Consider the following 14720-nt stretch of genomic DNA (forward strand, 5'->3'; position numbering starts at 1 on the left):
AGTAGGCATAATGGACTGAGGTGGAGAGGATTGTTTGCAATGCGTTGCCGCGTCATGTTCGCGGTTCAGTGAAAGAACGAAGAGAAAGACGCGCTAACCCAAAATGGATGACGCGCCTCCACATTCAACTACCGTTACAACCACTATTCTAAGATTATAACTACTAATAATTCTACTAGGTGTCTAATTTAGGTTATTTAACTTATAATTTAATATATTTAGTATAGTAGTAAAAGTAGCTATACTATAAGTATAAATTCTATAATACTATAGTTACTTATTTTTAAAGTATAAATTTTTATATAAATAGTACTTAAAATTTTTTTATAATACTCTAAATATTATTTTTATTAAAATATAGCTAATTTTTATACTTACTAGTAATTAAACTAACTTTATATATAAAAAATATAAATTAGCTTTTTTATTTTAAAACTTAATTTAGTAGTAAAATAAAATACTTAAGTATATTACTACTTATTATAATACTAGTAAGTTTAACTAAAAAAAATACTAATATAAAATAAAAGCTTTAATTTATAAGTAAGCTAAAGCTAAGTTTTTTTTTATATATTTTATAGTAACTATACTAGTAGAAGTTTATATCTTTATAAAGTAAAAATATAAAGCTTTTACTTACTTTTATAACTTTATAATTAGTGCTTTTAATACTAGTATAATAATTTTTTTAATTTACTTTTAACTAAAAGTACTAAGTAACTTTAGCTAAAAAAAGTATAATAATACTATAAAGAAAATTTTACTAAAATTATAAACTAAAGCTATAAAAGTAAAAAAAACTTTTTTATAATAAAAAATAATTAGTTTATAATAGTAGTAGAGATACTTTAGAAGTAGATAAATAATTAGTATAATCTTAATGCCTAACACCTCTGTAACATAATGCTAGACACTAGGGGCACTAATAATTCTACTTTCACCACTGGCTTCTATTCTTCTTCGCTCGGGACCTTCTCCGGCCGCCCGTGCTATCCTGTCGACCACGTTCATTAGTGTCAAAGTAAGCTGACTTCCACACGAGTAGTCCCGAGGTGGTCGCGAGAAGATCGAGATGTCATTTCAAATAAACTTTCCCATTCTGTGCACTGACTACGACCATCACGGGAAAGGGGGTATAGAACGCCGTTGCACATGCTATTGCTGACCACGAGGCTCAGGTCGTTGATAGCCTGAACCTCAAACGCCTTGTCCATGAATACGAACTCAACTGCACCTCCTTTCGTGGACAACCAAGATACCATGTTGCGCCTGCAATGCTCTGGACGGCGGCGATGTTGTGACTTTAAAGATACATGTTTTCTGTAAGTCGTACCTTCGGTGCCCTCATCTCGCTCCGGAAGAGGTTTGTACATGTCGGAACGTATGCATCATACCTTGCGAGCCTTACGGGGTGGAGGGGGGTGAGCCGTGCGCCACGTGACCTTGAAGTCGTTGCTGGCTTCCACGTCGGCATTCGCAGCGAGGGGCGCAGGTACGGGGAGCCTGCACTGCTGAATGTACTCATCGACCTGGCTTAGCATGACACCCCAATGGTGATTGGCTTCTGCATGCTCGATGGCGATGGTGAGACGACCACGATGCTGACCTTGAGGAGCGCGGCCCTCAGCAAGTTCGTGGCGAAGTCGAAGTAGTTGTACATCTGCCATCAGATTTTGTACGCCACCGGTGAAAATACTAGGGGCAGGGACCCAAGAGGAGGCAGACTTGTCGGCAACGAGAGGTCCGTAGTCCTCTCGACTCATCTTGGTCAAGGTACTACGGAGCCTGTCGGCTTTCGTCGCAATGTCAGGAACATCGTCAAGGCCTCGCGCCCAAAGCTTGATGAATCAGCATGCTGAATCTGCCTGCTGAAGATTGGATGTCACTTACCATCATTCTCGCAATGACTATGAGGTCTCCGCTAGCGCGAGCGCGAGACATGAAACCATACCATCGATATCCTAATGGAATGTACTACATGATTGAACGTTAGTAAGAGCAGAGCAAGACTTCGGGTGATGACGAAAACTGACAGTAGCCATCTCCATGATAGTGATATCGAAAGCGAGCAGGTTGAAGTTGAGGCTTGGGGGTGGCGCCTTGAGGTACAGAGTCTTGTTGGGACCGTTCAAGGCTCCATTACCATTTCCAAGGTTAGCGTTATCAGAGATATCCAGCGGAGTGACGGGGAGGAGGTTGAGATTTGTTGACGATGAGACTGAGAGAACAGGAACCGGAGGTAGCACGGCGACTGATGACGCGGTCGCACCGTGTTGGGCCGAAGGAGCCGCTCGATTTGTCGCAGCTGTACTGGCCGGTCCAGAAGTAGATGGGCCGCCGGCAGCGTTGTTCGAACGGACCAAGTGTGCGTAGAATGATTGGGCAGACGGCTGATGTAGAACCTGGGCAGTGCGGCGGCGAGGAACGCGTCGATAATAAGTACCGCTGCGGCTGAGAGCGACTAATGCTGCTGCAATGTTCAGATGAAGCAGTTCGGCCTCCAATTCAGCAAGCAAGCCATGTTCGCGGAATTCCTGCTGGATGTGATCAAATTGCGCCTTGTTGTTGTTGCTGAAATGCATTCGCAGCTGACTCTTGAGCTCCTTGTACTTCTTGATGTACGCGTCGTGTGAGTCGGTATCTGGAGTTGCTGCGTTAGAGATCTTTAGCTCTTGAACAATGGACAAGTGTGCTCGGAGTTCTTACCGTGGCTGTCCATGTCGACATCATCGGATTGCTCGCCGTTGCCCTCGTCGTTGTTACCCGCCTGACCGTTGTCCTTGACTTGTACATCACTGCCAGTGTTGCCGTCGGGATGGCCGTACTCCTTGTTGATATCTGGAGTGACGCACTTGGTCTGGGCCTTGTTGCTGTCGGTGGCGGCCATCGTATCGGAATGCAGGGGAAACATGAGAGCGAGAAAGTAGAGCCTCGCGGTATCAATTCCAATCGCGACGTTCAGAGAGCGAGAGAGCGGGCGTCGGCGTTGGTGGGGGAGCTGATATAGGCAGGAGGAGTCGGAGCTCTCGCTTAGCCTCAGCGTCCTCTGTCCCTTCACTGACTTCCAAGTCAACGAAAAGAGGCACCAGTACCGCTCGCAAGACGGCAGCGGCTTGAGATCGACGACGAGAAGCCTCTGGTAATGCTCAGACACCCCTTCAATACGCTCAAGCACGCCCATCACAAGGCCAAGCATCCCCATGTTGGCCTCCTCCAAGACCCGGCAGTGCACCACCACCCCCGCAAGCCCCGACAGGGCTGATGTCGACGAGCTCACGCACATCCGATGGCGAACAAGGGCAGGAGCTGTCGGTCGTCTTAAGGATTTGACAGGCGCAGCGACTGCATGTCAGCTTGTCGTTGAGCTGTACAAGTCGAGGACACAGGTCCCATCGGACCCCTGGATGCACACCACTGACGACGCGTCCTAGCAGAGACCGGGCTGCGGAGGCCAGCAAGCTGTCCCGACAGTCGCTCGCGGCATCGACGACCCGCTCATCCGACGGATTCGGGATCTCAACCTCAATCAGCCTCTCCCGCATCACGACAGCCCTGCCCGGTCCGGCAAACCCCCAGAACACGACGACCCCAACGACCCCGACGAAACAGAAGGTCTAGACGGGCGAACCTTGGTTGTTCGAAGATGGTAAAGCGAGTCACCCATTGCCGCTGAGCACGGGGCTCGGCAGCCCATGTGCGGATCGGATGCGAGACCACACCCCGGGTATACCATGGAGGGAATCAAAGGCGAGGCATCGCTGTATCGGGGTTGTCCATGGAAATCCACGTCGAGGGGTCCGGATACCCGTAGAAGGAGCTCTTCTTCGGTCTGATTGCGGCACGCTGGTGCGCTTAAGATGCCTGGCCTCCATCCCTGCAAATGAGCAAGCCTGGCAGTCATGAGCCTATGCCACCAAAGGACAAGGGCTCTTCCATAAAGTCCTGAAGCATGCCGGAGTTCTGCAAGGATAGCAGACCAAATGCGCACGCTGAGTGAAAGCGATCATCTTTGACACATGAGACGAAGGGCTTCCGGGCGCCGGAACACATTCAGCCAGTGCTTAGACGAGGGCGTCACCAAGAGCTTGGGCTGAGTATGTTGACACGCCATACTGTCAGGCCTTCTGAACCTGCATGATGTCTTCCTCCACAGACATGACAAAGGCGTCCTTACTTACTGCGATTTAGTAGCGGTAGTCGAATGGATCTGGCGACAACCGTTATGTGCTCTACGTCGCAAGCGACTCTGATCGACGCTACTCGTCGTGGTGAACTGAGACCGACAGCGAATTTTGTCCCAAACCAAGCGAGCTGGACTATGATGACGTCATCGTCTCAACCCTAGTGAGCTGAGTTCAGAAGACCTCCATGATCGTCTGCGGGGAGGCTTGCCAGTCGATATCGTGAGCTACCCCACCAGCTGCAAATGATCATCTCCTATTGAGTGCCCGTTCGTGGACGCCTTCAGGGAGCTGAACAGATCTACCCGTAGGTGGTCCGTTTCATGCGATCTTGAGATTTGATGTTGCCGTCCAAGAGAATATCGCTTGCGACAATGAAGTGGAATGTTTCAAAGGTCCGAGAGGACGGCGTTGCAGCCTCTTCATCCTCCTGATACAATTCGATAGACAAACCAAGCCGTCCTAAATGTGGATTCGCCAGCGTGCATGCATGGCCATCCACAAAGTCTTCGCAAGGCAGCTGATGAGGCCAGTGTCAAGGTCTTCCGTAGCGAGGTGGGTGTCTAGAAGGGGCAGAGTCCTGTAGTGTACAGATTCCCAAGTCACACCCCTTGGAACACTTTATGACCAAGGGTCTCCGGCAATGGCGAGCCACGTGCGAGCATGCAATGCTTCGTCGATGGGGCGCGATTACGAAGATGTGTAAGAAACATTCCGAAGCAGTATTTGCCCCACGGGGCTTTGAGACCCCAGATCCAAGCTCTTTCTATGCATCTGTGGCTTGGTGTCCTGAGCATAGATTTTCGGCAGTAGCGCGCTTGCCTGGTACTGCAGCGTTTGCCTGGTACTGCAGCGTTTGCCGAGAGTCGCTGTTAGAAAGGCCTCGGGAGTAAGGAGGGGTATATGACGCGTCCCGAGGGCGCGATAAGCTACTCTTCAACCATGTCGTATCTGGGAAGCCTGAGCTGCTGCCGTGATATGAGGGCTCTGGGAAGCCGACGTCGTTACGATCGAGAGTCATGTATGGCTCAGCGAAGACTAGTGCCGTGCGCATGCGCGAGCGCGTCGCTAGTCCGCTGTGGAAGCCAATACTGTCAGCTCGCTGTATGAAGTCACCAGGGCAGACAGCGTTTCACGTGCATCTTTGTTGATGCGTGTTGCGTAGTCGGGTGAGAGGTGAGGAGGTGTCGAAGAAGGAGGCGTGGTCTGGCGAAGGAAGCGGCCCCGCTGGCCGCCGAGGATGCTTGCGGAGATGGCTCGGGCTCGGCAGCCGCGCCAACGTCATCATCCCCCTTCGCGTCTTTGTTCTTCTTCCATCCTCATCTTCATCGCGTGTTCTACTACGCACATGTGGTGGCATACGACGACATGACGACGATGTCGAGCCAACCGTTGCGCTGTGGTAGGAATGAGGTTTGTTGACTGCGGCAGGCTCGCGCGGCTGCGGCTGACGTTCTCGATGGGCCACGATGTTCGAGGGACGTGGAATGCGATACGACAGTAAGCTCAAGGCTCGTGGTGCAAGGAGCGATCGTGTTTGCGCATGCGGAAGTCAATATTGGACACTAAGCAAGAGTTCGCGACGGGAGTTCTCTGGTGGTACGCCATGGATGTCGACCACGGGGCAGAGGCAGTGAAGGTGGCCTATGCAATGTCGAGGGGTTCTAAGATGATCGCGTTGATGGTCAATCCTATCAAGGGCAAGGCACGTACGCGCTCAGAATCTCGGGATTGTCAAAGAAGGTCAGTGCTCCCCGGAGAGTCGTCAGGGGCGGAAGGTCACGACATTTGCCACATCAAACGAGTCCAATGCTTGGTGTACGATCAGAGGGACTGACGATAGCAGACTTCTCGATCCATAGGTCATGGCATACTTCTATCGGCTCATAGCAATGTCGTCAATATCCAGTCACCTTGAGAGTCACATCACAGCACAATGCGACATCTTCAAGCATCGAAGGTACGTGTAGCCGACTACACATGAGATCTCACATATCATCTATGTTACCGACGAAACCTGTATCTGCCATATAGATTTCTGGTGCCGTTATCGCTACGTGGTTGAGTACAATGTCCCCCCTACCTGAAGCCAAGCTCCAGCGTCAACAACATCCCAACCCGTTATCCGCGTCGCCCTTACAGTTCGTGATCAAGCTGCGCTGCTATTGGTTCCACATACTCTCCCGGCTGTCTGCCCTACTCCATGTTCTCTCCGTCTTCATCTTCGATATTCTCCAGCCTTCGCCGTGAGGGAGACCCGGTCGATCGTCCCGAGCCCTGTGACCTAGAAAAAGGTTGCGCGGGCGATTGTGTAGGCTGTTGACCTGGTTGCTGGTGGGGAAGAGGCCGGACCGGGGTCTGGAAGTGCGCAGGATGGGGGCCAACAGGCCTTCGGCGAGGACGAGGGAGATCCGGTTCAGGTGAAGCCTCCTGGCGCGCAACCTGGCGCTCGAAAGCTGCCTGATTCGCTTGCTGGTGAAAAGGTGTCATGGCCGCCATCGAAGACCCAAGTCCTTCGGAAGCCGAGTTGTCACCAATCGTCTGCGTCGTCTGAGGAGGCAGTTGCGGAAAGGCGCCGATACCGTATCCGAAAGGGTTCGATGGGGGAATGCCCAGCTGCTGAACAGCGTTTCTACGCAGCACTGGTGTGAATAGACCTCGAGGCGGAATTTGGCCACCAGCTCCAAACCTGTTGCCGACTCCAGCTTGAGCCTGAGCGACCGCGGATGACGTCTCTGTATTCCTGTGCGCCGCATGGTTCTCTTGAGCGTCGGAACGGCGCCTGTGGTACTCATTCCTGGTCTGATCTCGCAAGACTTCGCCGGCCCGAGCCAAGTCGCTTTCGAGGCCTCGAGATGTACCGCGTGGTGGTGTTTGCGGATCTTGTGGACGAGAAGGTGTTTGCACTCGAGGTGCTCGGAGCGGCGTTGGTGGATCGTCCACTCGTCGGCGATACCTGAGTACAGGTTCTGGAGCGGCGGTCATGTCGCCCTCGCTTTCTCCGTCGCCTTCATCCCCGCTGGTCGCCTCGCGGCCCTCTTCAAGCACCTTTTCGGGCTCGTGTCGGCTGCTTGAAGGCACGCGCGAAGCACGCGGCGGGCTGTCTTCGTTCTTGGTATTTTGAGGACGCATCGCGGAGCTTGTTGCAGGTAATAGCGCAATGAAGATGTCGTCAGGATATAGGGTTGAAGGATTCTGAAGAAGATTGGAGAAAGGGATGCGGTGATCCAGCGTCGTGGTTGAGCGAAGCCTCAATGTGGGGTAATGGAAAGTGAATATATACGCGACTTCCAAACGCACCGGTCATCTCAAGTCAGGCCAGACCTCCAGAGCTCTGGTGACCCAGGTCCACCGAGTCAGCCCCAAAGCGTTCTTTACAGACCTCTATGCGGCGCCAGACCTACGAGAGACGTCAACGACATCCTCGCGACCTAGCGTCGGGGACTATTATGCACTCATTATTTTGATCGAGGAAGGAGATGACGGAACGGACTGGGAGACGCTCATACTAAGTACGATCGCCTGCTTGTTGGTTTTTACTAGAAGATGCTAACAAACTATCTTGTGTCAAGCAACAAGCGTGTAGTGCCTGTACATCATCCTTCCCGATACAAACTTCAATGCCACATCTCAGACTTCTGCCAACATCGTACTGGACACAATGCGACCAAGAAATCAATACTTGTCCTAGCTCCCGAAATCTGGCCACATACTCTACATGTCGTCTAGGCCAATAAGACTTCCTCCTACTTGTTCCTGGTGGACCGCCTCGGCTGTCTACGTACCGTCGACGGCTCAGGCTCCTTCTTCTTGCCTGCAGGCTTCGGCATATGCTCGCGGAGATACTCGTCATAGCCCCTTCGTGCCTTCATCGCATCCTCTAGACTCACCACCTCAGCTTCTTTGTTGCCCAGTTTCGGTAGCCCCTTGTTGTAAAGTGGAAGCGCTGTCTCGTATTCTTCTCTGGTGTCGAAAGAGATAGACCGCCAAAGACTGTCTCTTGACTGCTTGATCAGATGCGAGTGGAGTTTTTGAAGGTCTTCGCGGTACATCTGTAGTGCGAGGTCTTCGTCAGGGGCTGACATGTCGCTCAGCACGGAGGTGTCTTCGAGATCATGGATAGGATCGTCTTTGGCGTTGGCTTGGGGAGCGTCTTCGATACTGTCTTCAACATCGCCTTCAGCATTGTCCTGAACGCCGTCCTCAGCACCATCCTCATCGTCAACCTCGAGAACGTTTTGAGGTTCGAAATGGAGCTCGTCGCTGCCTTTGTCTTCAAGGTCGTCTTGCAGATCATCTCCGAAATCGTCTCCGTCAACATCTACAAGGCGCTCCTCGAACCTTTCAGCGAAATCGTCGTCAACTTCCATCGGCCATGCATCCTCCGCGGCTAGTGAGAAGTAGGCGCCTCCAGCGCCCGTTGGCGCTGCGAAGCCCTCGTCAACCCCAGGAAGTCCAGTTCCCGGTCCAGAGCGGCTGGTCGAAGGCTCCTCGACAGATTGATAGTCGTCGTCAGGCGGGGCCTGAAGACGGTGGACCTTGCGATCGGGGCGTGCAGGAGGCTGAGGACGTTGCGGCCCTGTCGCGTTGGGTGTTCGACTGAGCGCCTCTAACCAATTACTTCGCGGCTTTGGTGGTCTGGTATACCAGTATGACGGACCGCCGAGGTCAGCAGTTGGCTCGTCAGGTACCTCCTGCCACTTGGTAGCCGGCTTGAACTTTCCGTCGTTGCCTCTCACAAGTGGCGTCACTTCCTTGATGTCCACGAACGGCTTCACCCTCGGCTTTCCTGTACTGCGCTCGTAATGGTCGCGCGTCCGTTCGTCGTCCATCTCGTCGGGGTATTTATCGTAGTACGCCAGCGCCCATGGCGAGAGTGACTCTTCATCGTGGCCGATGCCAGTGCGATCTAAGTTGTGCAGCCAAAACCGTGGTCTGTCTTCCCGATAATCGAACTCGGCTACTGTGACTCCCCAGCGATCAGCGAGACCCTCATAGTAGCTTTTCGTAAAGAGACCGTCCTCGGAAGGCTGCGGAGAGGGAGTGCGGCGGGCATTCGGCGATCCGCGTGCAACGTTCGGAGAGGCTGTAGTGTCCTGGATTCGTTGTGAGCGAGACGACGTGTGTTTGGGTATCTTCGCGGTACCTCAACGAAGAAAGCGTCCAATGTAGAGCCTTGGGCTGCAGCATGCGACGATCGCGACATATCTGCCATTGCTGCAACTTGGCTGAGATGCTTTTCTCGAGTGCGAATGGGGGGTGGGTATGTGGGCAGTCTATCTGGGGTCCGTGTGATCTTTGCTAATCTTCTGGACAGTGAATCACAATCTTTCGGCTGCTGACTGCTTAACCCTGGAGACGAGTATGGCATATGGCACATGGCGGAATGCCCTCTCAGTCTCCGAGTTCAGCGTCTGGGATCTCATGCGTACTTGACGCTACGTGAAGCACGAGTATACGCAAGTTGGGCGATCTTGCGGCTCCACTGTTTGCGAAGCATGCATGTGTATAAGGCGCTCGAGTCGTCCGCCCATTAATGTTTTGGCCCTTATTGCCATTGCGATGACCTAAATCGCCATTTGGATGTACAGTGCTCACAAGCGTTCTGTCTAGCAAACCATATTCATCAGTTTGAGAAGATGCCTGAGTTTCTGGTGTGATTACGACGAGATCTTGATGGAAAAAGGAAGTACATTTTAGTTTCGAATAGTCATTGTTCAATTAGCAGCTAAAGGAACAGTGACGTTGTGTAGAGGCTGTTGCGGGTAGTCTATGTACTGGGAAAGACAAGCGAGTCGCGAAGTTTATAGCACGATTTGGCAAACTTCAGCACGGCACGCGTCCCTATTATCACGTTCCTTGGTCACTGAGGGTCGGCTTTGACATCTCGGCAGCTCGCGTAATGAGTGATAGGATGAAAACTTTTCCGAATGCCCGACTATACATCAAGTCGCTATAAACTTTTACGCTTCTGCGTCACGCCCCCTGGATCAAGTTGTTGCTATGCAAGAAAAGACGCGCAAGTCTCTAGTCATATATGGAAACCGAGGCGAAAGCTTTGAGCCTCTTTCGTTCTCGCGACTGAGGGCGCCATAATGGTGCATACACAGTCTCTCCACCACCGTCGAGCTTCCGCTTGGTGCGCGGTCCACGCAACCTCTCAAGAGCCTCTCGATTGTTCTTGGTCAAACCCTCAAACATCTTCCTGCTATGTTCATCTCCCAGGTTCAGGGAACCTCCAATGGCCGAGCATGCATTGGCAAGGGCTGCGAGATCGTTCATGGATACGTAGCGGGCGAGGAGTGTCTGGACTGTGGAGAGCCGCATCGCGGAGACGAATCCGATTTTGTTGTTGGCCAGGCCCCGGATTTCTGTCGTCTTGAAGCTCGGAGAAGCCTTCACACTATCCTTCTTCTCGTCTTGCAGGCGTTTGATGCATTCGTCGATGAGAGGGGCACGCTGGAGCTCTTTTGTTGCGGCCGGACAGGTGGCGTGGAAGATTGGCGATGTTGACACAGGTGGGGAGAACGCGCCAACACCACGCGCGGCGAGGACGTCGTGGTCTATAGCCTGTGCCAAGTACTTGGTGTTGGGGCCCGTTACTTCTGGACAGTGTTAGAGATGTAGGGCGGACGAGTATGGGGCCTCTGTATCATACCGGGTGGACTTGCTGTGTTGCGAGTCGGCGCTTGATCTATGCTGATGATAGGCCTTGCATAGCCGTTGCAGGTAGACATAACGTTTTGCATTTTGGTTGCCGAATTAGAAAAGGCGAGTCTGTCGCGAACGCTGTTGAAGACGTATAGATTGTCACAATTGACGTGCCTGTGCAGTCTCTTGGGTGGTAAGGAGACAAGAGCACATACAAGACTAACGTTCGGCGGCTTTGTAAATCGAAGCATGACCCGGTGACGCTTTCTGTGCTCCAAAGCCGCCTCGAGATCAAACAATTGCCTAGCGCGCTCTCGGCGCGCCTGAAAAGGATACCCTGTTATATGAAACGCAAGCGACCAATAGGCGGTCACGGAGGTGCGGAAGATAGCTCTACGTATGCGAAGTTCTAGATGCTCAGACTCCGCTGGTCAAGTGAGTACACGGCCTGTGACACTAGAGTTTATGAGATAACGAGCTCGGTAGAAAAGAACCCCAAAGACATCAGGAGATGAAGTTGGTCAGTAGTCACATTTCATATAGACGTACCCCCTTAAACAGAGATAATGATGTATCTATAGCATGGATATCCGAGTTCCACCAGGCCCAGGACTTTGACTACATCTGCGACGAAATTTCCTTGTGACACAGCATGACTCAGCTAAGAAAGGACTTCAGCTAAAGAAACCTTGGTCTCGTGCTTATGGACAGGTTCGAAAGGCTGGACGTGGTGACGACGCATTGGCTCAGTGAGCCTACCTACCGGTTTCGGAGGATGTGCCAAGCATTGTTTGGCTACGATGTGCCTCAGTAAAGCGCTGTCTTCGCGTAGGCGTCCCCTTGTTGAGCTGCATATCGCCTGTACGCATACATTTCACTACGAGGAGGCGTTGTTTGGGGGCACAGACCTTGACTGAGCGTCCGGCCATATCTTTTACTTTGCAACTCACAACATCTGAAACAGAGCCCGCTACGCCCCCTCTGGTTCATTTTCAAGATATCTACAGCCGCGAACAGATTCCTGCATGAGAATCGCACCCATTCTACGAATGTAGCGCAGTGTCATTGCGACTAACACCCCTCCAACGAACGGCGAACTGCGCAGAGACGGATCTTGATACAACAAGAATTGTATGCGCTACGATTCGCGAAAACAGGAACTCAAAGACTAACAGTCACGGCAGACATGACTGCTGTTCCATCGCTGGCAAAATTATAGTGTGATCCAATGGCTTTCCACCCAAACGCCTTGACTGGCTTCATCGCCGAGACTCCCACCTCGAGGATAAAGCCAATACTCACGAGAGCCATGATCGAAGCCGACGACCTTTGCATGAGCCACCAGAGCATCGCACCGCTCTTAGCAAGTATCTGGAAGTACAGCTCCAGTTATGTTTCTTCGACACCCACAGCTGTCGAATTGGCTGCCGGCCACCGTTACTGGCTGCCATGCGGATGTCTAGCGGAGGAATGGATAACCTTCTTCACCTTCGCCGAGGGATGGCTCGATTTAGCGCCGCCTGGAGTAAGGTCGGCCTACGAGGAAGACCTGGTCGACAACTTTGGAGTTTGGCCGAGCTTCGCGAGGACCATGCAGGATGAGACCAGTCTGTCCACCAATTATGATTGGTTTCTACCAGGAGAGTTATCTGAACAACTTGCTCCCCGTTGCTCGCATTCTCAGCACTTGACCCACTCACAGACCCCGCGAGTTGCCGAAAAGACCCCATACCCCGACGTCGCCAGAGACCCTTCAAACGGGACTACGCTCAAAGATGGATATGGTCAGCCTAACTTGGCGCGCCGTAACATTACAGACACAACCGGGCTGAGGAGAGGTCTGCTCCTGGGACAACTATCAGAGACCAGTCCTCATGCGCTCCGCCAGTCGTCTGCGGCTCCGGTAGGCTTGTCCGTCCAGTCATTCCCGTTCCCGGCCGTTGTCGCCCCCCAGCGCTTGTCGTCCGCTCATCCTACACAGCATGTACCTCAAGCACGCCCACTGTTAGCGCCGGCCCAGTCCGCACAACAGGCGTCTCAGGGAAACATGCAGCCAGCATCGGCTCTAGTTACAGGCCCTCATCAAGGTCAGCACTCTGTCGCCCAAGTGCCTGTGTTTCCTTTGCGGTCTATACGCAGCGGTGCAGCTGCTTTCGAGCAAAACCCGGGGGCTCCGCCAGTTTTCCATCAGCTGCTTCAAGCAAAGGGTATTACCACTGCGGGTTTCCGACCAGGAAGTGAGCTTCCACCGGGTAACAATAACACCGCCTGGAGTGCTGAGCGCATCCGAGCATTTGTGGAAATCGAGGGTAAAAGCATCCAACGACTACCTTCTCTTGCATTTTCAGTACATGGCACTGAGATGACCAACTTCCGGACACCTGCATCCGTTGACATGCGCTGCTGCCCTTTTGAGACGTCGATCGAGGAGATGTTTACGGCAAGTGCAACATCCGTGTGATTCAAGCACATTAGCAAATCACTAACAACGTGGCAGTACTTTCCAAACAGCTGCACGTCCACTCGCGAGACGTGTGTCCGGGCGATGCGGCATTGGAGACCCATGGACATATCCCGCTACATCGTGAGTGTGGCTTCAAATCTTGGATCTTGACAGAAGACTAAGCTAATGTCATTCTCACCAGAACTACGCACATGATACTCAGACAGCGGGAATCTGTAGTCGTTCGAAGATCTCGTATCATTTCAAAGCCGCTGAAGAGTGGCAAGAGGAGCATCCAGACTTCGTTCCCACCGCCTCCCTTCGCAACGTCAGCAGAGACAGCCTCTTGAAAGGCGAGAACAGGATACTGCACGACTTCTTCCTTTACAACATGGGTGATGGTGTGGCTCATCCACCTGCTGGACGTCAAGCGCAATTGTTGACGCGTGTCATCGAGCACGTTCGAAGGGTCACCGGGGATCGCCACGTTCGTCTCAGTCAAGCTGCTGCGTACGCAAGGCAGTACAACATCACAGTACCGGTTAATGAGCAGATGAACGTCACAAACCTAGCTGTGGAGGACCAGTTGCCGTCGCCCGCGAGGCTTTTGGCGATGAAGGCCGACTACTGGAACAAATTCGGCGACCATCCGTAGTTTGGAGTCGCTGATGAGACAGACGAGCGGGGAGTCGTTGGCGCAAGAGCCGCGCAAATAGGTTTCGATACCCAGGTACTAGTGGAGGCGTCTTTTGTTGGTTGTGCCTTCGGGCGTTCAGTAAAAGGTTGTCGGCGTTGGAAGCGGGGCGGCCGATCCCCAGGTTGCGAAGTTTGCCGCCAAGCATGCCCCTGTCCATAATCAGTTTAGTGTGGGAGGAGCCTCAAATGGCCGAACAGCTGCAACCACCTCATCTTCGCTCATCCATCATGCGACCATCATCACTCGCAACAATTTTCATCAGACCATGGAGCTCATTGCTCGTTGTGATCTATGCTGCGATGCTCAAGCGATCAAAGCTAAGTAGGTAATCAGGAATCAAGGTTTGCGACGGCTCATGGTAGTGTGAGCAAGAATCTGTGATACCATGATTAATACCCATATCAAGTCTTACCCTCGTCTCAAGCTTGCGTCCATTCATCACGTACCGACTGCAACTTTGAAGCCATTTCTTTCTCCGCACATTCTTTACTATCGCGTATATCCTCACTATGCCGGCAAGCACAAAGCCTTCGTGTAGGCTCCATGACACGGTCATGTGTCCATTCAAGTTTCTGTATTTTCGCCACCTGTCATTTGTGCTCGAGCATGCGACTCACAGTTACTTCCCGAAATGGATTAGAGCGTTCTGGCGTTGCGCGGACGACCTCTCCCCCCCACCAAGAGCAGATGGCCTATGGGCTCATGCGAACGCCGAACTCTCGAACAACTCAACCCGGTCGACAAAGCT

The 14720-nt window shown here is 52.2% G+C and overlaps 5 protein-coding genes across 5 annotated transcripts; 1 reads left to right on the forward strand and 4 right to left on the reverse strand.

The window, feature by feature from the left end:
• Positions 1 to 1388: 1388 nt before the first annotated feature.
• On the reverse strand, positions 1389 to 2887 carry J4E87_000703 (uncharacterized protein; the record flags this gene model as incomplete). Its single annotated transcript, XM_049372357.1, has 3 exons — positions 1389 to 1838; positions 2034 to 2641; positions 2707 to 2887. The coding sequence occupies 3 exons, from the start codon at positions 2885 to 2887 to the stop codon at positions 1389 to 1391; spliced, it is 1239 nt and encodes a 412-aa protein (XP_049238491.1).
• Positions 2888 to 6377: 3490 nt separating this feature from the next.
• On the reverse strand, positions 6378 to 7313 carry J4E87_000704 (uncharacterized protein; the record flags this gene model as incomplete). The annotated part of the gene is made up of 1 exon (XM_049372358.1): positions 6378 to 7313. The coding sequence occupies one exon, from the start codon at positions 7311 to 7313 to the stop codon at positions 6378 to 6380; it is 936 nt and encodes a 311-aa protein (XP_049238492.1).
• A 614-nt stretch (positions 7314 to 7927) lies between these two features.
• J4E87_000705 (uncharacterized protein) lies at positions 7928 to 9396 on the reverse strand (the record flags this gene model as incomplete). The annotated part of the gene is made up of 2 exons (XM_049372359.1): positions 7928 to 9277; positions 9328 to 9396. 2 exons carry the CDS (start codon positions 9394 to 9396, stop codon positions 7928 to 7930), a joined length of 1419 nt encoding a protein of 472 aa, XP_049238493.1.
• Positions 9397 to 10208: 812 nt separating this feature from the next.
• Positions 10209 to 11620, reverse strand: J4E87_000706 (uncharacterized protein; the record flags this gene model as incomplete). Its single annotated transcript, XM_049372360.1, has 2 exons — positions 10209 to 10786; positions 11596 to 11620. 2 exons carry the CDS (start codon positions 11618 to 11620, stop codon positions 10209 to 10211), a joined length of 603 nt encoding a protein of 200 aa, XP_049238494.1.
• A 521-nt stretch (positions 11621 to 12141) lies between these two features.
• Positions 12142 to 13930, forward strand: J4E87_000707 (uncharacterized protein; the record flags this gene model as incomplete). Its single annotated transcript, XM_049372361.1, has 3 exons — positions 12142 to 12735; positions 13330 to 13349; positions 13516 to 13930. 3 exons carry the CDS (start codon positions 12142 to 12144, stop codon positions 13928 to 13930), a joined length of 1029 nt encoding a protein of 342 aa, XP_049238495.1.
• Between the last annotated feature and the right edge of the window lie 790 nt (positions 13931 to 14720).

The sequence above is a fragment of the Alternaria ethzedia genome (assembly GCF_023757985.1).
Source record: "Alternaria ethzedia strain BMP 0044 chromosome Unknown scaffold_1, whole genome shotgun sequence".
NCBI classification, from domain to species: domain Eukaryota; kingdom Fungi; phylum Ascomycota; class Dothideomycetes; order Pleosporales; family Pleosporaceae; genus Alternaria; species Alternaria ethzedia.